The sequence below is a fragment of the Triticum aestivum genome, chromosome 5D (genome assembly GCF_018294505.1).
Source record: "Triticum aestivum cultivar Chinese Spring chromosome 5D, IWGSC CS RefSeq v2.1, whole genome shotgun sequence".
In the NCBI taxonomy this organism is placed as follows: domain Eukaryota; kingdom Viridiplantae; phylum Streptophyta; class Magnoliopsida; order Poales; family Poaceae; genus Triticum; species Triticum aestivum.
This window is the reverse complement of record NC_057808.1, coordinates 503,713,507-503,733,367: the sequence shown is the minus strand read 5'-3', so window position 1 is coordinate 503,733,367 and position 19,861 is coordinate 503,713,507. Positions and strand designations below refer to the sequence as shown.

At 46.2% G+C, this 19,861-nt stretch overlaps 1 protein-coding gene across 2 annotated transcripts; it reads left to right on the top strand.

The window, feature by feature from the left end:
* Positions 1–1,225: 1,225 nt before the first annotated feature.
* On the top strand, positions 1,226–9,874 carry LOC123123241 (ABC transporter G family member 48). 2 transcript variants are annotated; one of them, XM_044543717.1, is made up of 19 exons: positions 1,226–1,853; positions 3,719–3,801; positions 4,065–4,149; positions 4,243–4,533; positions 4,620–4,710; positions 4,827–5,727; positions 5,820–5,980; positions 6,086–6,189; positions 6,310–6,475; positions 6,568–6,636; positions 6,756–6,856; positions 6,991–7,323; positions 7,437–7,727; positions 7,835–7,918; positions 8,112–8,245; positions 8,404–8,631; positions 8,732–8,903; positions 9,067–9,321; positions 9,419–9,874. In XM_044543717.1, exons 1-19 carry the CDS (start codon positions 1,317–1,319, stop codon positions 9,686–9,688), a joined length of 4,356 nt encoding a protein of 1,451 aa, XP_044399652.1. In that variant the 5' UTR covers positions 1,226–1,316; the 3' UTR covers positions 9,689–9,874. The 2 variants fall into 2 exon arrangements, with proteins under 2 accessions (XP_044399652.1, XP_044399653.1); XM_044543718.1 differs by lacking the exon at positions 1,226–1,853 and adding an exon at positions 3,139–3,620.
* Positions 9,875–19,861: the final 9,987 nt, after the last annotated feature.

Sequence of the window (19,861 nt, the reverse complement as noted above, 5' to 3'; positions counted from 1 at the left end):
TGAAACCACCCTCGCCAGCCATCGTGGCCATGGCGGTGGGCATGGTATCGTGGCCTTGGTGGCAGTGGCGGTGGCTGCAACTAGGGTCCGTCGTGGAATCCAACCACCACTATTTGTTAATTATTTTATACTTTAACTAAGTGTTATTAGTTGTTCCATCAATTTAACTCGCATTGCGGCCACTTTTTCACCAAAAAATATTAGGAATGAAATCGAACCGAACCAAATATGTTTTGAATTTTGCATTTGTGGAGAAGAACCGTTAAGGGCAACTCCAACGACATGCGCCAGAACACCCATAAACGTCCAGTTGTGTGGCCCGAACACTTTTTGCCCTCCAACATTGTGCATCAAACATCTACGGGTCAGTTCGGATGTCTGAATTCCCACAAACCCAAACCAAATCAGGAGGAGCTTTGGAGGAGTCTAGATAGTCCGCTTGGCCAACTGTCGGTTGGACCACATGTTGCTTTTTTCCTCTAGCTCCACTTGGCCCACATACGTTGTTATCAAAAGGAAAGAAAAAGAAATTCCTTTTCAAAATAAATGAATAGAAAAAACTGCACGTGCTCACAACAGAGAAAAAAAAGGAGGGAAACCAGATGGAAGGAACCTTCGAAGCAGCTGGGATCTCTTTGGCCCGTCTATTGACCTTCTGGATTGTAGACCCTGCCGTGGAAGAGAAGATAGACTATTCCCGCGTGCTCGGAATTCAATTCATGGATGGACTCTTCTGTTATGTTGATGTCGATCGTACGGAGGAACGAAGGATCGTTGGTTAACGAATCAATTATTATTATAATGTTCTTTCTAGATATAGATGGAATTAAGCCATGCATGCAAAGCGCTCGCTCGTTTGATTGTCCTTGTCATTCAGAGAGAGAGAGAGAGAGAGAGAGAGAGAGAGAGAGAGAGAGAGAGAGAGCAAAGAAATATCTCAGTCTCCCTCCTTCTAGATGATGGCTGGAAAATATGCAGGTCTGACCTGCCAAACTCACTCTAGCTACGTCGATGAATACTTAACAATACTATTCCGTACTATCCTCTGCATCATGCATGTGCTCGCAGGGACCGACTAGTCGTAGACTCGTAGGTAACAAGTTGTAGTGCTATGTGGGCAGCCGGAGGAAGTTTCATGCATGCGCAACATCGTTCCGTTCGTTTCCCTTGACCACATGCAACCATGCATGCATGAGTTCCCTATATATGCTCACTATTACTACAAGAAGAAGAAGAAGAAGAAGATCAGAGTGCATCTTCGCACACAGCTAGCGCAGCCTCTGTCTCCCAGCTACTAGCTAGCAACGCAGGCAGCCATGGAGCCGTCCTCGACGGCAGGGCTGCAGCTGGGGCCGCTGTCGGGCAGCCGCCGCAGCGCCAGCGCGGCCTCCTGGGGCTCCCGCCGCTCCGGGTCCATCTCGCACTCCTTGCGCCAGCAGGCGGGCGCGGACGACCCCTTCGGCCGCGCCGCGTCGCGGCAGGGCCACGAGGACGACGAGGAGAACCTGCGCTGGGCCGCGCTCGAGAAGCTGCCCACCTACGACCGCATGCGCCGCGCCGTCCTGTCCAACCACGCCGGCGTCGATGGCGCCGACGGTGCCGCTCACGAGCTGCAGGGACTGGTGGACATCAACCAGCTGGCCAGCGGCGAGGCCGGCAGGGCGCTGCTGGAGAGGGTGTTCCAGGACGACAGCGAGCGCTTCTTGAGGCGGCTCAGGGACCGGGTGGACCGGGTGGGCATCGAACTGCCGGCGATCGAGGTCAGGTACCAGGGCCTCTCCGTCGAGGTCGACGCCTTCGTCGGCAGCCGCGCCCTCCCCACGCTCTGGAACTCAGCCACAAACTTCCTGCAGGTTACCATACTAACTATCTTCTCTTCTCACCACTTAGTTCAGATGGTTTTCAATTTCAGAAAAAAAAATCAGCACTAACTGAAATCAGCCAAAGGGCCGAAATAATATTCACTTGAATTAAATTAAATTTTGGAATTTTTGAAAAATACATGAATTCCAGAGAACTACTGAAACTGCCGATTTTTCTTTGGCGAAAACATAAATATTTCAATGTATGCTAAAATTAATGAAATTCAGTGAATTTCATCAAAATCTCACTGAAATTGAAAACCATCAGCTCTTCCCGTCCACCTGTCCCTCTCTCTAAAGACTTATAAATTTTGTCAGAAGTCAAGCTGGATAAACTATATATCAACAACCACAATATACACTAAAATATGGATATAACATGAAGATATATTTATTGTTTATGTAATGATATTAGTTTGGTGTCATAGTTCTTGCTAGTCTTTCTAATAAACTCGATCAAATTTTGCATTGTTTGACTTTAGGCAAAATTTATAGTAATTCTTTTTAGAGACAAGAGACAAAGGGAGTAACAAATTTTCTCCCTCCCTTTCATAATGTAGTGCGTATAATTTTTTTTAGAAAGTCAAACTTAATTTGATCAAGTTTATAGAGAAAAATATCTACATATTTATTATCAAATTCATATCACTACATAAATCACAAGATAGACTTTCATATTATATTTATTTTGTATTATTTTTGTTGATATTTTCTCAAAACACTTATCAAACTTTGTGACGTTTGACTTTAAGAAAAAACTATGCGCACTAGCTACTTTGTGGAATGGAGGGTGTATGTCTTTATTTTCCCTCTCCATAGGAGTCGAGTCATTTTTTATAAAGGAACAAGGCACTAAGATAGTGCGAAAACCAACGTTTCAAAGTCCCACCTGTATGCAAACCATTGTTTCAAATTTCTATTTTTATGAAGGAACAAGGCAGTAAAAGACCAAAGTTAAAAAAAGAGACCAACCTAAGGGCTAACCCTTGTTGGCATCTTTTTATAGAAGAAATTCAGCGAGCGCGTCAAAGCCGGGGCTCGAACTCGGGTGGGCGGGCAGCCACCCAGCTGGCCAGCCAACGGGTCGACGCCTCCTCCTAGAAAAAAAACAAAGTTTCAATGCCCCCTATATGAAAACCATGTTTCAAATTTCTATTTTTAAACCACAGCGTCACGTTACCAAAATGGCCTGCCACGTCACGTTAGCAAATGGGCAGCCACGTCACCCAGATTCGCATGCTAGCAGCCACATGGTCATCTTCTTCCTCCCCACCTACATCTCTCTCTCTCTCTCTCTCTCTCTCTCAGTATGTGTGTCTCTTCCTTACGGGCTACGTCCCTCCCATCCACCCAAGGCCAAGGCCATGGAGAACTCGCTCGTGGCGGCGGTGCCGATGGGAGGGCAGCGTCTCCTCTGGAAGGTCAACGGCAACGTCCTGCGCGAGGGCGTTCAACTCTGTCCGGTCTGGTGGTGCCACTCCCACTCCTCCCCGGCCCCGCGGCGGGGGAGACCAAAATTCAGCCTGGCTAGCCGCATATCAAGACATCCGTCAACCAGTTCTAGAGGCCGGATGGATCGGCGGCGAGCCTCAGGACTCCAATGGCTTCTCGAGCCGAGCGTCATTGAGGTGTTTGACGAAATGTCTGTGAGCGTGTGCTTGCAGCTTTGACGATTCCTTGGTTAATCCTAGCCGGCCAGCCTCCTTCCTCCGCCCACCCTATCACGGCTTGCCTTGCAGTATCAGTTGTTCGCATTTGGTCTCTCTCATCTACCCCTGCTTTTTGTATGCATGGATGTATTTAATTAGTAGTGTAATGATGATTTGTTTACACAACGATATGTATGATGCTGGCAGGGTCTTGTGGGCCGACTTGCTTCCTCCAACAAGAGGACCATCAACATACTCCAGAACGTCAACGGCATCATCAAACCATCAAGGTAATAAGTCCTGACATCATTACTCTTCCTGCCTGCTGCTGTTTCTTTATCACAAAAGCACCACAAGTAGCCATTGTCAAGATCAGTTTTCAGTATCTAGGCGGAGGCGGAATCAGCAACAAAATTCACTCATCATTCTTGTTGCTTTCCTCCAAATGGGATGGCAAAAAAGAAAAAAGAAAAGAAAAGAAAAGAGTAGACTGATCAACTGTACCTTTTGAAGCCAAACAAGTAAGTAATTCAACATGTATGGCGTTTTTCAGGATGACCCTTCTGCTTGGACCCCCATCTTCAGGAAAGAGCACATTTATGCGAGCCCTTACTGGGAAGCTCGACAAAGCGCTCAAGGTTTGAACTCATCTTCTTATTTTTTTTGCTTCTGCATTATGGCCGCATATACAAAAATAAATAATCATCGTATGGATATGGCAACACACCCAGGTGTCTGGCAGCATCACTTACTGTGGCCATACATTTGAGGAGTTCTACCCTGAAAGGACCAGTGCGTATGTTAGTCAGTACGATCTCCACAACGCAGAGATGACCGTAAGAGAGACACTGGATTTCTCCAGGCGGTGCTTAGGCGTCGGTGCCAGATATGACATGCTCGCTGAGCTTGCTGTCAGGGAGCGCGAAGCTGGCATAAAGCCAGATCCCGAGATTGATGCTTATATGAAAGCTACTGCGGTGCAAGGGCAGGAGAGTAATATTGTTACCGATCTTACTCTCAAGGTGAGATTTCGACTGTTCTGTCAATTACATGCAACTCTCTAGCAATTTTTTCCCATTTTGAGTCTTAAGAAAAACCTCACTGTCAGGTTCTTGGGCTTGACATTTGTGCCGATATGCCCATTGGTGACGAGATGATCAGAGGAGTTTCTGGCGGGCAGAGGAAGCGTGTAACAACTGGTATGCATTCATACATAGAAAGAATAAGCTCAACCCTTCCATTCATTGTTGAAAGGAATTTCTTACTTAATTCACATTACACTTGTCTGATTTGTTTTTACTTATATCCATGGCAGGGGAGATGTTAACAGGACCTGCAAGGGCTTTGTTCATGGATGAAATTTCCACTGGTTTGGACAGCTCTAGCACATTTCAGATTGTGAAATACATAAGACAATTGGTCCATGTGATGAATGAGACCGTGATGATCTCCCTCCTACAACCACCGCCAGAGACCTACAACCTGTTTGATGACATTATTTTGCTATCAGAAGGATACGTAGTGTACCATGGGCCACGCGAAAACATCTTGGAATTCTTTGAATCTGCTGGTTTTCGATGCCCCGAAAGGAAAGGAATTGCTGACTTTCTTCAAGAGGTCACTTCCAAGAAAGACCAGCAACAGTACTGGTACCTTGACCAGGAGCAGTATCGTCACGTGCCTGTCCCAGAGTTTGCTGAACGTTTCAAGTCATTCCATGTAGGCCAGCAGATGCTCAAGGAGCTGCAAATTCCTTTCGACAAGTCCAAAACTCATCCTGCTGCGTTGACCACCAATAAGTATGGGCAATCCAGCTGGGAGTCATTCAAGACAGTGATGTCAAGAGAGAAGTTACTGATGAAGCGCAACTCCTTCATCTACATCTTCAAGGTTGCCCAGTTGGTCATCCTTGGGCTCATTGCCATGACTGTGTTCCTCAGAACAAAGATGCCACATGGGCAGTTTTCTGACAGCACCAAATTCTTTGGTGCTTTGACTTTCAGTTTAATGACCGTCTTATTCAATGGGTTTGCCGAGCTACAATTTACTATTAAAATGCTTCCTACGTTCTACAAACAGAGGGATTTCTTGTTCTTTCCTCCATGGACCATTGGACTGGTAAACATCATCTCAAAAGTTCCTGTTTCGCTTGTGGAGTCCATAGTATGGGTCGTCCTCACGTACTATGTAATGGGCTTTGCACCTGCTGCAGGAAGGTATACATCCGCGTATCGTCCTTGTGCTCTTCAACTTTTGCATTTAAGTTTTGAATTCGTAACTGTATTATTCATCTATTTGCTCATTGCAGGTTCTTTCGTATGCTTTTAGCTTTTTTCGCTACTCACCAAATGGCAATGGGTCTGTTCCGATTTCTTGGTGCTGTTTTGAAATCAATGGTTGTGGCCAACACCTTGGGGATGTTTGTGATCCTTCTTATTTTCCTATTTGGAGGCATTGTCATACCTAGAGGTAAGCGCCCTGTCATGACAAGCTAGGCACGGTATATCAGCTATCTGCATCTCATTTGCATGGATGAACGTAATCCTTCTTCATCCTTAATTTTGATTTGCATAGGTGACGTCCGACCATGGTGGATTTGGGCTTACTGGGCATCTCCTATGATGTACAGCCAGAATGCGATATCCGTCAATGAATTCCTCTCAAGTAGGTGGGCCAACGTAAGTTTTTCTTAGGACCCTGTTTTTTTAGTTCTCGGACAGTGAAGGGATCACCATATCCTAGTGTTGTAAAGGTGATGACATCTCAACTAATGCTGGACGTTTTCTTTTTTACTACAGCCAAACAATAATACATCTATCGATGCACCAACAGTAGGCGAGGCTATTCTTAAAGCCAAAGGCCTTTTTACTAGAGAGTCGGGATTTTGGGTTTCCATTGGAGCCATTGTAGGATTCATTATTTTATTCAACATACTGTACCTTCTGGCACTTACGTACTTGAGCTGTGAGTACCATTTTTTTTCTTCTGGTTGACATTATTGTTTGAAGCCTTAGTGAGCAAGTTACTTACACTATATATGATTTGTTCTCATCCAGTTGGCAGCAGCTCAAACACAGTTTCAGACGAGGAGAATGAGAATGAGACAAACACTTCAATACCCATAGGTGAGTTCTTAAGTATTCATTACACTACTGCAGTCTTTGTACTAGTATTTATTTATCAAGCCACTTGTAGCCGTTAACAATAATGCTAATTAGTCACTCTTCACTTGCAATTTCTGCAGATGAAGCCACAAATCCGCCAACTCGGTCACAAATCACCTTGCCTTTCCAGCCTCTTTCACTTTCTTTCAACCATGTAAACTACTACGTGGACATGCCTGCAGTAAGCCTACCTATCTATCTACTCACACATATCGTGTTAGGACAGAAATTCATCACCTGTATGATAACATTATCTGCAGATGTGGACGGAAACTATTTTAGGCCTAACATAAAATCTCTCAACTTGTGTTTCAGGAAATGAGAGAGCAAGGATTCACAGAAAGTCGTCTCCAGTTGCTCTCTGATATCAGTGGTGCTTTTAGGCCTGGTGTTCTGACAGCATTAGTTGGTGTGAGTGGAGCTGGGAAAACCACTCTAATGGATGTCCTGGCAGGAAGGAAAACTAGTGGATCTATTGAAGGAAGTATCACCGTCTCTGGTTACCCTAAAAAACAAGAAACTTTTGCCCGCGTGAGTGGCTATTGTGAACAAACTGATATCCATTCACCAAATGTTACTGTGTATGAATCCATTCTGTACTCTGCTTGGCTGCGTCTTTCCTCAGATGTTGACGAAAATACGAGAAAGGTATATTCATTGAATCCATGTTTCAGACTCAAGTAAAGATGCGGTGTTCTTTATATTTGAAGCTTCAAACTGTAATTGCTTCCATCTAAAGAAATTAATCTTCACCCTCGCAGATGTTTGTGGAGGAAGTCATGACTCTTGTGGAGCTTGATGTGTTGCGTAATGCTATGGTTGGTCTCCCTGGAGTGGACGGGTTATCGACTGAACAAAGAAAGAGACTGACAATTGCCGTGGAGCTGGTAGCAAATCCTTCAATCATATTCATGGATGAGCCAACTTCTGGTCTTGATGCTAGAGCCGCGGCAATTGTAATGCGGGCGGTGAGAAATACAGTGAACACTGGGCGAACTGTGGTTTGCACTATCCATCAACCCAGCATCGATATATTCGAGTCTTTTGATGAGGTTCTCTCTCTCTCTCTCTCTCTCTCTCTCTCACACACACACACACACACACAATATATATATATATATAGAAAATGCAAATAACTCACTGTTGGTTCCTTTTATAGCTTCTGCTTATGAAAAGAGGAGGACGAGTTATTTATGCTGGTGAACTTGGTCAGCACTCTCACAAATTAGTTGAATATTTTGAGGTCAGTTTCCTTGGTTTACATGTTGAGTTGGGGCAGCAAGTTTTGTACTAATTTGCAATTGAACGGATAACCTGCTTACAAATATGACCAGTGGGCTTAGAAAAAAAGTCACTGAAGACTTAACAGGCCTTGAACTCTTTGTAGGTGTAGAAAAGTAAAAAACCTAACACAGGAGGTTGTCATTGCATTGCAGGCAATTCCAGGTGTTGAAAAGATCACAGAAGGATATAATCCTGCAACATGGATGCTGGAAGTTAGCTCCCCTTTAGCTGAGGCTCGCCTGAACGTAAATTTTGCTGAAATTTATGCTAATTCTGATCTTTATAGGTAAGTAGCCTCATTCGTTATAACCCTTCATTATTTTTATCCATTGGCTGCTAATTCCTTTTTAAAAAGTACACATTCTCTTGAAATGTTGTGCCAAAATTACAGTTATTTTCATTTCTAATATCAACATTGAGTTCCTGTTTCTCAAATATGAGCAGGAAAAACCAAGAACTTATTAAGGAATTAAGCGTTCCCCCACCTGGCTATGAAGATCTCTCATTTCCTACGAAGTATTCTCAGAATTTCTACAATCAATGTGTTGCAAACTTCTGGAAGCAATACAAATCTTACTGGAAGAATCCACCGCACAACGCCATGCGCTTTCTTATGACGTTGATCTATGGCCTTGTATTTGGCACAGTGTTTTGGCAGAAGGGGACAAAAATGTATGATCTTATTTTGCTGTAGTTGGGACTTTTAAATGATTATATATTAGCTTCTATGGAGGCACTAATGCTTTTTTGCATATGTTTAATTTGTGGGCAGAGACTCACCACAAGATTTGTCCAATCTACTTGGAGCCACTTATGCTGCTGTCTTCTTCCTTGGTTCTGCCAACTGCATCACAGTTCAGCCTGTTGTGTCAATCGAACGAACTGTTTTCTACCGTGAAAAGGCGGCAGGGATGTACTCTCCATTATCCTATGCATTAGCTCAGGTAATTAGTCGGTCTTAATTTGATACACATTTTGATAGAAAAATCGTGTTTAGATTCATTGAGCTTGTCTAGATGAAAGGGGCCCATCCTATTCAAATATAATGAGTGCAAATTCCAAAGTTGGTATGATTCTAAAGATTGTGCAATTTTTTGATTCGTGCAGACATGCGTGGAGATGATCTACAACGTCGTGCAGGGGATTCAGTACACGGTCATCATCTATGCGATGATTGGATATGAGTGGAAAGCTGCAAAGTTCTTCTATTTCCTTTTCTTTACAATTTCATGCTTCAACTACTTCACATTGTTTGGCATGATGCTGGTGGCGTTGACCTCATCTTCCATGCTCGCAAACATACCCATAGCCTTTGTACTCCCTCTTTGGAATCTTTTTGCTGGGTTCCTCGTTGCGAGACCGGTAAGTATGCCAAGATTAACCTGCCTGTGTCGCGTGTCGATTAATTAACTAGATTCGTTGACTGAGGATCCTGACGATGGTTGGTTGGTTGTTGCAGTTACTACCAATTTGGTGGAGGTGGTACTACTGGGCGAACCCTGTGTCTTGGACCATCTATGGCGTCATCGGGTCGCAGTTTGGCGATAACACCAGTCCTCTGTCTGTCCCCGACGGGAGCCGCCTGGTGGTGAAGCAATTCTTGGAGGACAATCTGGGCATCAAGCACGATTTCCTTGGGTATGTCGTGCTCGCGCATTTCGCGTACGTCATCGCCTTCTTCTTGGTGTTCGGCTACTCCATCAAGGTGTTGAACTTCCAGAAACGTTAGGCAGACGGCCGTTTATTTTATGCTGCTGCAAGAGAGAGGCGGCAATAATCTATAGTTTGTGTGTATTTGTGTATAGTAGAAGTAGTAGGATACATACATAGACATCGTTGTACAAGCTCTGCTATTTAGAGGAATGGATTTTTTTTCGACTTCATCAAAAATAAAAATGACATCCTTTTCCGTTTAGTTAATTTGTTTGTTGTAAATTCGGTTAATCGATCGCATGTAAATGTAATAGTTGTTGGTGCGGACAAGGTACCTTGGCATGTTCCTCTTTCTAGTCATCCAGCATGGATAACCAGATCAACGACCGGTCCACTGTACCGTACTGGAAGAAGCGGTGAGGTGAAGTGGAAGGAAGAGCAGCGCGCTGTCTCCGCGCGTCTGACAGCCAGCCCTCTTCCTTCCTCTCAACTCCAACGTGCCAATAAAACCACCGCCACACCCACTCTCCTCTTCCTTCCATTCCACCTCACTCTCACTGCTCCCAGTCCACTGGCCACTGCCACGATGCCGCCCGTGCCCGCTGACGCCTTGCTGCCGGAGGGCGCGACGGCGTTGGAGGTCCCCTCCGAGTCCGACCGCCCGGCCACCGTCTGCCACTTCAAGGGCCCGGAGGTCCCCGCCGCGGCGACGGCGGTCCGCGGCCTCGCCCACGCGCCCTTCCCGGACTCCGGCGTCAAGCTCTACTTCAACGGCGACCCGGACAGCCCGGGGGTGCACTACGCGCGGCGCGTCGCGTACGCGTGCATCACCCCGCCGTGCCGCGCCGACGACCCGGGGCCCTTCATCCGCCTCGTCTTCCGCACCCTGGCGCTGGACCTGCCGCAGAACTTCGAGCTCCTCCCTCCCGCCCCGGGCTGCCGAGGCGTCCCCGTGCTGTTCCGCACGCCCCGCGACCGGGAGGCGGCCGCGCGCAGGCAGCCGTTCCGGCTCGACGGCGCCACGGTGAGGCTCGTGCCCGTGCGGACCGTCCTCGGCGTCTCCGGCGGCTGCATGGCCCACGTGGCGCTGCGCGGCTACCCTGCCGAGCAGCGGACGGGGGCGCACGCCACGGACAACTGCCGCAGGTTCGGGGTCGTGCGCGAGATCGACCCCGCCTGCGTTGCGGCGCCCGACCTCTCCGCCGTCCAGCTGAAAGTGAGAGTATTGACATGTAGGGCATCATCAGAAGCAAACAGCAGAGCTCGGCTCGGAGCGCTGTATTGCCGCAGCAACAGCAGCCAAGGCCAAAAAAGCCACCCTCAGGATATTGTAAGATCCATGTTGATGCAGGAGTTTTGGCAGGAAGAGGAGGCTCAGCAGCGGCCATCTGCAGAGATGAAGGGGGTAATTATATGGGGAGTTTGGAGTTTGGCACTACTTCCTCCGTTCCTAAATATAAGTCTTTTTACACATTTCAAATGGACTACAGCATACGGATGTACATAGACATATTTTAGAGTGTAGATTCACTCATTTTGCTCCGTATGTAGTCACTTATTGAAATCTCTAAAAAGACTTATATTTAGGAACGGAGGGAGTAGTTGTCAAAGGAGTTCTTGATCCTGCTACCCTAGAAGTTGTAGCTTGCCGTGAGGCTCTCTCTCTTGCAGAAGACTTGGACATCCAAAACTTTGTTGTGGCCTCGGACTATCAGCAAGTCGTTTCAGATATCAACATGAGCGCACGGGTGATATATAGAGCAATTATTAGTGAAATAAATCTTAAGGCGTTTACATTTCATTGTTGTTTTTCGTTTGAGAGTCGTGCTGTTAGTTATGAAGCACATTGCTTAGCCAAGTTTTCACTTTCTAGAGATCCGGGTTGCCACGTCTGGTTTGATGTACCCCACGACCACACAGATGTATCCCACCCAATGTGGTTTTTAATGAATAAACTTGGTGTTTACCCCTAGAAAGATTTGTTGAAAGTGAGTCCCAAGCCACGTGTGCATGGTAATCAAACTATGGTGCCATGCTAGCTCATTATACGTGTGAGGATTGGATTAGCACCGTATTTGCACCATGGTGCCAAGTTCTAGAACTAGTTCGGCGTATTTTTTAAGTTCAAGCACTGAAGTGAACATTGATGGCAAGTTTAAGCACCACTAATGATATTACCTCATTTTTATTTTGCTTGACACCAAAGAAAAATGGGAGAATATAAATTGCTTTGATTAGAAATAAAATTGATTGGAGGCTGGGCCATAATAGCCACCCACTTCACATGAACATTCAGAGGAGAGGTGTCGTTCTGGATACTAGATGCGCCGTTTGCGGTGGATACTTTGAAGATGGAGGCCATTTCTTTTTCAGATGCAAACACGTCAAAGCAGTGTGAAGAGCGGCAGAGTTGGAAAATGAAAGAAGAATCCTGATGCAGCGTCCCTCATCTCTTGAAGTTCTGGAGGGCATCTTAGCTCTGGAGGAAGAGAAGAAATTGAAAGTCATATGCTTAATGTGGAGATGGTAGACAGAGAGGAACAAAATTAGACACGGTGAGAGGCGGACAGGACGCACGGCACACATTAAGTTTATTGACGTCCCTCCCGTCCCCCGCGTCGCCTCTGGGCGGCTTGGGCGGAGCCCAGCACCGCCGGCGCCTCCTCCCACCCCACCCCCTCCACCTCCCCTTGCCGCCGCCGAATGACGCGGCCAGGCTAAGCCCGTGCAGCGGACGGCGGCGGCGGGGTTCTCCTGGCCCGCAGCGGCGCGGGCGGCTCTGGATCTCGGGCGGCGGCCCGGTCTTCGCGGCGGTTGTCGGCTGCTGCGGCCGCGTGGGCGGCGCGGCGGCGGGGCCTGGTGGTGCTCCTGTCTCTCCCTTGGCGGCGCTCGGCTTCGGGGGCGTGGTGCTCCGGATCTCGGCGCTTCCTGTTGGGTCTCCGTTTCTGCTCGGCTGGGCGGCGCGGGAGCCTCGGTGGTGCTTCGGTGGCTGGCGGGGAGGCTGGCGGACGCTGGATTTGGCCGGGCGTGGCTGGATCCGGGCATTCTTCGGGGGTTTTCTGCTGCAGCCTGTTCGTTGTCTCCGCGTGGTGCGGTTCCTGCGGCGTGGCGGCGGTGACCTCCTGCCCCCAGGCCTGGTGAGGGCGACGGCGTGAGGTCGGCCCAAGTGGCGGTGACGGTGGTGTGCGTCCAGGGCCCGGCAGCACGGCTGCTGCTGGTCGGGCGGGCGCGCGGGACGGCCTTGGCAGGGGCGGGCGCTGACGGGAGGCTCCCCTCGGTGCTCTGCGGTGCTGGTTTGGTGGAGGTTTGATGGAGGTCTGTGGCTGGCCGGTACGGGCTGGTGGTGGTCGAGCATCTCAGGGAGAAATCCTTCTTCCGGCCTTTGACGGAGCTGGCGACGGCGGCGCCTGCGGGCGTCGCGCTCTTTCTTGGAAGCGTCGCTGATGTATGGTGCTCCACTCCTCACCCCGCAGCCTTGGCTCCGGAGGGAAACCTCTGATCCGCGGGATCGGGCGATGAAGGCGTCTTCACGTCTTCTTCCTCCTTGGGGGCATCGTCTTGGAGCCGGCTACAACCTGAGATCGGTGGATGGCGGCATCTTCGCCGCATGGAAGGGCGGCATCTTCGCCGCGTGGGATGGCGGCATCTTCGCCGCGTGGTTTGCTGAGGCGGCCGTTTCGGGGGCGCCGATTTCTGTTTGGCAACGATAATGGCGTCAAGAGTTGCTTGGGTCGCAGCTCGGGCTTTGGTAGTCGGATCTTCCCGGCGTGCCCGAGGTGCTCTTTAGGGCACGGTCGGCGCAAGTCCTGCATATTTCCCTTGTGAGGCTCGTCGTCAAAGTCGGAGTTGTCGGTTGTTGGCGCGTGTGACCATCTGTTGGCATGTGCCGTCATTGCTCTGTGTAGCTGTTTGTGGGGGCGGCTTTGTTGGTGGAGCTCTATGGTGAAGTCGGAGTCGCCCGTTCGGAGGTAACCGGTGATGACGATGGCGCTTGCGACTCCTCGGCGGATGTCTTTTCTTCCTTGCAGCTCATGTTTCATGTCGGTGGCCAGGTTGGCCGGTGGTGCCCATATTATATAGGTTGAGTTGTATCGGTTTTAGCCCGGTTTTTCGTCAATTAACCGGGCAATTCTTACTTCTTCTTAATCAATGAAAATGACAAGTCTTTTGCCTCGTTTCAAAAAAGAGAAAAAAAAAAGAAGAGGCGGACAGAGCCTATTGTGGTTGCTAGCCAGCTGCGGATGATTGTTAACGAGTGGAAAGAGTTTTTCACAGCGCGGACTAAATCACCTGTTGCCTCTATAACCATATGGAAACCACCCCCATCAGACTGGGTTATGATTAACTCTGACGCATCTTTTTTTGAGGCTTCAGGAGACGGGGGATGGGGCTGCATCGCTAGAGATTCAGAGGGTGATGTCATATTTGCAGCAGCTGGGAAATTATCAGGCTTGGCGGAGGCCACTCATGCGGAAACTCTGGCACTGATGAAGGCGATCTCGCTTGCAGAAGATTTTGGAATGGGCCGAGTTATTTTCAATACTGACTGTCTCCCGCTTAAGTATGCTGTTTGTTCTAACTCTTTTGACAGAGGTAGTCTGGGTGTCCTCTTCCGTGAGACAAAATTCCTGTTGCAGACGGGGTTCATACAGTCCAGAGTTGAGTTTTGTTCTCGTGAATGTAATGGTCCGGCTCACATTTTGGCCAAGCTTGGTGCAAGGGGATTAAAGGTGAACCACCAGGTGTGGATCAGCGATCTTCCCGCTGTTGTAATCGGTGCTGTGGCCGGCGACTTGTCCGCATCCACTAGCTAATGGAATGCACGGTGTTCCTTCTCAATTTTTTTATATTCTAATGATCGTTTGTTCCTGATGCGGCGAGATTATATTATCTTTGTGACTATAAATTTTATTTTATATGTCTTACATATTTATTCCAAAGCATGGAAATATTTTCAATGAAAGGAGAACAAATAGATTTTCTCTCATCAAATTGATAAATATTCTCATTTTTTAGAAATTTGTCTTCTTACTTCATCTTGAATAATGCTATAATTTGGTTCTTACTTTCTAGAATATTGCAACGTCCTATACTAAGCGAACCAACTATGTTTTCGATAATATTGTTTATTTGAGACAAAGTAAAAGATTTTCCATTTTTATCACTTAAAAGGAGAGTAGTTTAATTCATGGAAACCCAGGGTAAAGGCCGTTATAGGCCTGCACACACAACTGTCATGAAGCACGACAGCTGAGGGCACCACCGACCAATCTGCCCGCCAACACAAACATCACAACACAACGATGAGAAGCAAAACATCAGTTCGGGTCATCACCTATTGCCCGAAAAAACGGATCCACTTCACCATAGCTACCACCAAGAGAGCTAGTTTTACCGTAGGTCCGCAGAGGCACGGAGTCCACTATGGCCCACGCCAACAGTCAGACACGCGCATCAACCGCAAACAGGCTATTCCACTGCATATTTTCCATGTGGAAAAGATAAACATTTCAATTGGTAGCCACACATGTTTCCATTATTTCTACTAGTTGCTTCGTAAGCGGCTGATTAGAGTTTCGTATTCGTAATATGTTAATTTTTTTTTTCAATATTGTCCAAACATATACTAGTCCTTCCTTTGAAAATTTCATTTGTCTCATGGCAGTTCGTAGTCTGATAGCAAATTGCCATTTAGCCCATTTCTATGTATCATGTGATTGTGTGCGTGATCTAAGTTTAACCATGGCACCATAGTTTATCATATTGTCATATCTTAAGTTTAACCATGGCACGACTTAGACTATTAATACGTTTTATGGTGTCCGAACCTGAATTTGACGAGATTTTTTCTGAAATCTTTTCCCAATATTTGGTTAATTCAGAAGAACATTTCCATCTCACAGATAGGGGTGAAAGAAAATCCAAAACCGAAACGAAAAATCTAAGGAGCGAACGTTTGGTCACCCATCAAGGCGTGGATGCATACTTTGCTGCATGATTCACCACGACCTGATTGCAATTGATTTGGTGAATATTGTTTATGATTGCACTCTCAAATAAACGTCCATGTTAATTATGATGTTTTGCTTCACAACAAAGAAAAAAAATAGCAAATCTGAGTTGCTTTGAGTGGAAAGAAAATTTCTTCTAATGAATTTTGTTTTCGACACGGGAGATTGTTATTTTGTGACTATATATTTTGCTTTCATATGTCTTATATGATTTCTTCTGAAGCATCTAAATATTTTCAACGAAAGGAGAATAGCTTTCAAGAAAATAGATACTTTGTTTCCATCGAATTGAAATGTATTCTCATTATCCCTCAAAAAAAAATAGTGAAAGACTGGACCAACGCTGCGCGGTGCCACGTCATTTAACAATGTGCAAGATTGGGACATAGAGCTAGGGATGTAAACTGGGTCCCATCTAATCCCGTTTAAAGTCCACTTATGGTATGATAGTTCAAACAACATTTTTTTTTGAGGAAAATGAACTATCGAGCAAGCAAAAACCTAACTAAACAGGCTTGCGGACGCCATTTATTTGCCACTTACATCCCTACATAGAGCCTTTCTTCTATCTCTTCTCATTGGTCCACCTACCCACCAGGAGTTGGCCAGAAAAATCGAGAGAGAGAGGAGCCCACGCAGGTACTTCCTCAGATGCGGCTTCCCCTGCCATTCCTCTTCTTCACGCGACCTCTCCTCTCCCCAGATTCAACCGCCTGGTTTCCAAATAGAACTTGTCCTCCTTTTTTTTGAGAGAAGAAGAACTCGTGCTTCTGTCAAGTGGATGATATGCTTACATTCATGTTCAGCACCGCCACACAATCTTCACGCATGCCCAGACCTCATCTCTTGCACCAGTGACCCATGGTCTGTGAAGGTGGATGAGAGGGAGACGACTACAATGGAAACAACTCTTATGGTGAAAGAGTAGAAAAAATCAACATGGATTGTCGGATTGGATGGATAACGCACATGCAAGTTATAAATCCGGCCCCAACAAGTTCTGAAACCTACACCTATTCTAAAACTTAAATACCAATTTGGACCGTGTATCTTTTATCTTTGACGGTCTAAATTGATTTTTCTATCCTTTCACCACAAGGATTGTTTATAATGTAGTTGCTCCTGGATGAGAGGTATACTGCGACGTGTGTACATCAGCAGGGAGGCTTAGTTCCCTCGAGAAAATGTTGTAAAATGTGGCAACACTTTTATCTCATGTAAGCATGCTTTGTAGGTCATCGGTTCTTATCATTTAAGGCCTCCTTTGATTCGGCGCCGGCGCAGGCCCGCCTCATCTCCGGTAGCCCTAGGGCCATGGAGGCGCGGTGGATCCTGACAAGGGCCGGCGGGAAGTCTCTGTTTTTAGTCTTTTTTTCAATCTTGTTAGGGTTTGTGTTCTACTCAGGAAGGCGAGACGGCGGCGGCTCCCTGAAGATGGAATAAAAGTCTCCCCGCCTAGCCCCCCTTGCGGCGGTGCGTCTAGCATCGTTGGTGGGCGTGTGGAGGTGTGTCTCCGACAGATCTATCTTTGGTGGATTTGCTTGGACCTCATCGTTGTTCGTCTACGTTCGTGTGTCTTCGATTTGGATCCTTCCAATCTACGTTATTTTTCATCGGCGTCGGTTGCTGTTCTGGGGTGCTGGTCCTATGGGGCCTTAGCATGACGACTTCCCGACTGTCTACTACAACAAGTTGTGCCCGGCTCCGGTGATGGAGGAGCGATGACGGCGGCGCGCCTTCGGCTCGCTTCGGTGCTTGTAGTCGTCGCTAGGTGGTCTACGGATCTGGATGTAATTTTTATTTCTGGTGTTCGTTATACTGCCATGATTGAAGATGAATAGATTGGAAGTTTTTCCGCAAAAAAAAAGCATGCTTTGTAGGAATGTTAAATCGGCAACCATCTATGTTTTATATAGTGTTTCTACATGACTATTAGTTTCTAGAATTTGGCTTCTTATTTTACTTTGAATGGTAGAATTTGGCTTCTTACTTTCTTTTCTAGAATATTGCAACATCGTATAGTAAGGCAACGAAATATGTTTGACATTTTTTGGATAAAGGCAAAAGATTTATCATATTCATTAATTAAGAAGAGAGTAGAATTGCCTAGTTAATACATGGAAAATCAGACAAAAAACTGTTAGTCCGTTACAGACCTGCACACACAACCATCATGTAGCATGACAACTGAGGGCACCACTGACCAACTTGTCCACCTACACAAACACCACAACAGAATCATGCGAAGCCAAACATCCGTTGAGGTTTTCGCATGCATCACCGCCATCACCTATTACCCAAACAAACGACTCCGACTTCACCATGGTGACCACCAAGAGAGCCACTTCCCTCACATCTCCACAGATGCACGGAGTCCTCGATGGCCAATGCCAGCAGTAAGCCACACACACGGACTGCAAAACAGCTCCGACTTTCACAATAGTGTTCCAATTTTCCACGCTCAAAAGATAAACAGTTCAATTGGTAGTGACGCATGTTTTCATTGTTTCTACTAGCTGCTTCATACGCGGCTGTTTAGAGTTATGTATTCGTAATATGTTATATATTTTTCAGTTTCGACAAAACATACAATCCTTTTTTGAAGATTGTGTTTGTCTCACGGTAGTTCCTAATGTGATGGTAAAGTGTCATTTGGCCCATTTCTATGTATCATGTGTGTGTTTTCTAACCCCACGAACCATAATTTATCACGCTCGCATAGCTCAAGTTCAACCATGGCACATCTCAGACATTACATTTTGGGGTGTCCAAACCTGAATTTGAATTGATTTTTCTGAAACCTTCCCCAAATTTTCATTAATTTAGAAGAGATTTTCCATTTCTCAGACAGGGCCAAAAGAGAATCCAAAACCCAAAAAAGAAGTAGTGAGTGTTCGCTCGGACCAATTGTATGCCGGACGATCCACCACGCTTGGAAGGGGCCTTTTCTACTCTGGCTGCACATATCTCTCCAAATTGTTTCTGATCCCCAACGAATTAGAGGGCGATTGGCCCCATGGAAATCAGAAAATCAGAACTCGATACCACCATGGAGTGGATCGATCTCGCGGCTGAGAGGATATTCGAAGATGCGGGGTGCTCCGCACAAGGGCATGCTCCCAGGGTAAAACGCGTGGACATTGCTCCTTTTGGGGGGCTAGTAGCAGAGGGTAGCGTCTTCTAGAATCGGCACTGGTGTTCCCGCTGGAATCTTCATGGCCAATGCGACGTTCGTCATTTCCAAAAGCAAGCTAAAAAAGTAGCATTATCATGGAGTGAAGGACATGAGCAACAGGGATGGCCCTGCACCTCCATGGAGGTACTTTCTATTCAGGGCTTTGAAAATCCTTGCTAATTTGAACCACATTGGCATTGCATTACGACAGTAATCATATATGGAGTAGCCTGCATATTAGTCGAACTTTTGTGTTGCAAATTTATGAGATTAATTAGTTAGCTTTTATGTTGTGCTGCAAATTGCAGAAAACCTTTTTTGGTGTAATGCTAATTGACCAATTCCGTCGACCCAACATTGGTTGATTGGTATATGTGTGCCATCCACCTAAGTATCTTTAACACACTTTTTATTTTATTTTATATAGCCAAAATCAAATATTTATCTTCGAAAAAGTACAAAATAAACCTTAAACTTGTAGACGAAAGCCAAATCGAACCCTAAACTTCGAACCCCTGAAATCAACGCACCGAACTATCTGATCATGGTCTATTTAAACCTTGAGCGCGTTCCCAAATAAAGATTGTCGACGTGGCAGCTCAAATCCGGGATAGTTGGCTGCGCCGGACCATACTGGCCGGCTTACCAGGAACCGAAGCGTGTTTTTTTGTAACGCGTGACTTAATAAAAATACCAGAAAAGGACAGACAGGTGGGAATCATACTTGCAAGCTGGCATCGCTAAACTTGTCCTGCTATCCACTCTAACAGATAGATGTTATTGATAAACTAGAAGCGCCAAAGTATTTAACCACATAACGCAACATCTAGATTTCAAATTCTGTTTTTTGAAACATTTTGTTGAAAATTATCAACAATTTTAAACTCCGAACATTTTATGGATATTTTGGAATTATGAACCTTTTTGAAAAACACCAACAAATTTTGAAAACGTGAACCATATTTTAAATTTGCAAAGATTTTTTAAGTGTGATTTTTTTTGGAAAAATCGAGCAATTTTGAAACCTGAATATTTTAGAGTGCGGACGAATTGTGAAAAATGT

What these genes read in the sequence shown, in the direction of transcription:
- LOC123123241 (XM_044543717.1), top strand. Translation starts at nt 1,317, where the DNA reads ATGGAGCCGTCCTCGACGGCAGGGCTGCAGCTGGGGCCGCTGTCGGGC. An exon ending in TGGCAGAAGGGGACAAAAAT is followed by an intron (nt 8,632 to 8,731) that starts GTATGATCTTAT and finishes ATTTGTGGGCAG; the next exon opens with AGACTCACCACAAGATTTGT. An exon ending in GGTTCCTCGTTGCGAGACCG is followed by an intron (nt 9,322 to 9,418) that starts GTAAGTATGCCA and finishes TGGTTGTTGCAG; the next exon opens with TTACTACCAATTTGGTGGAG.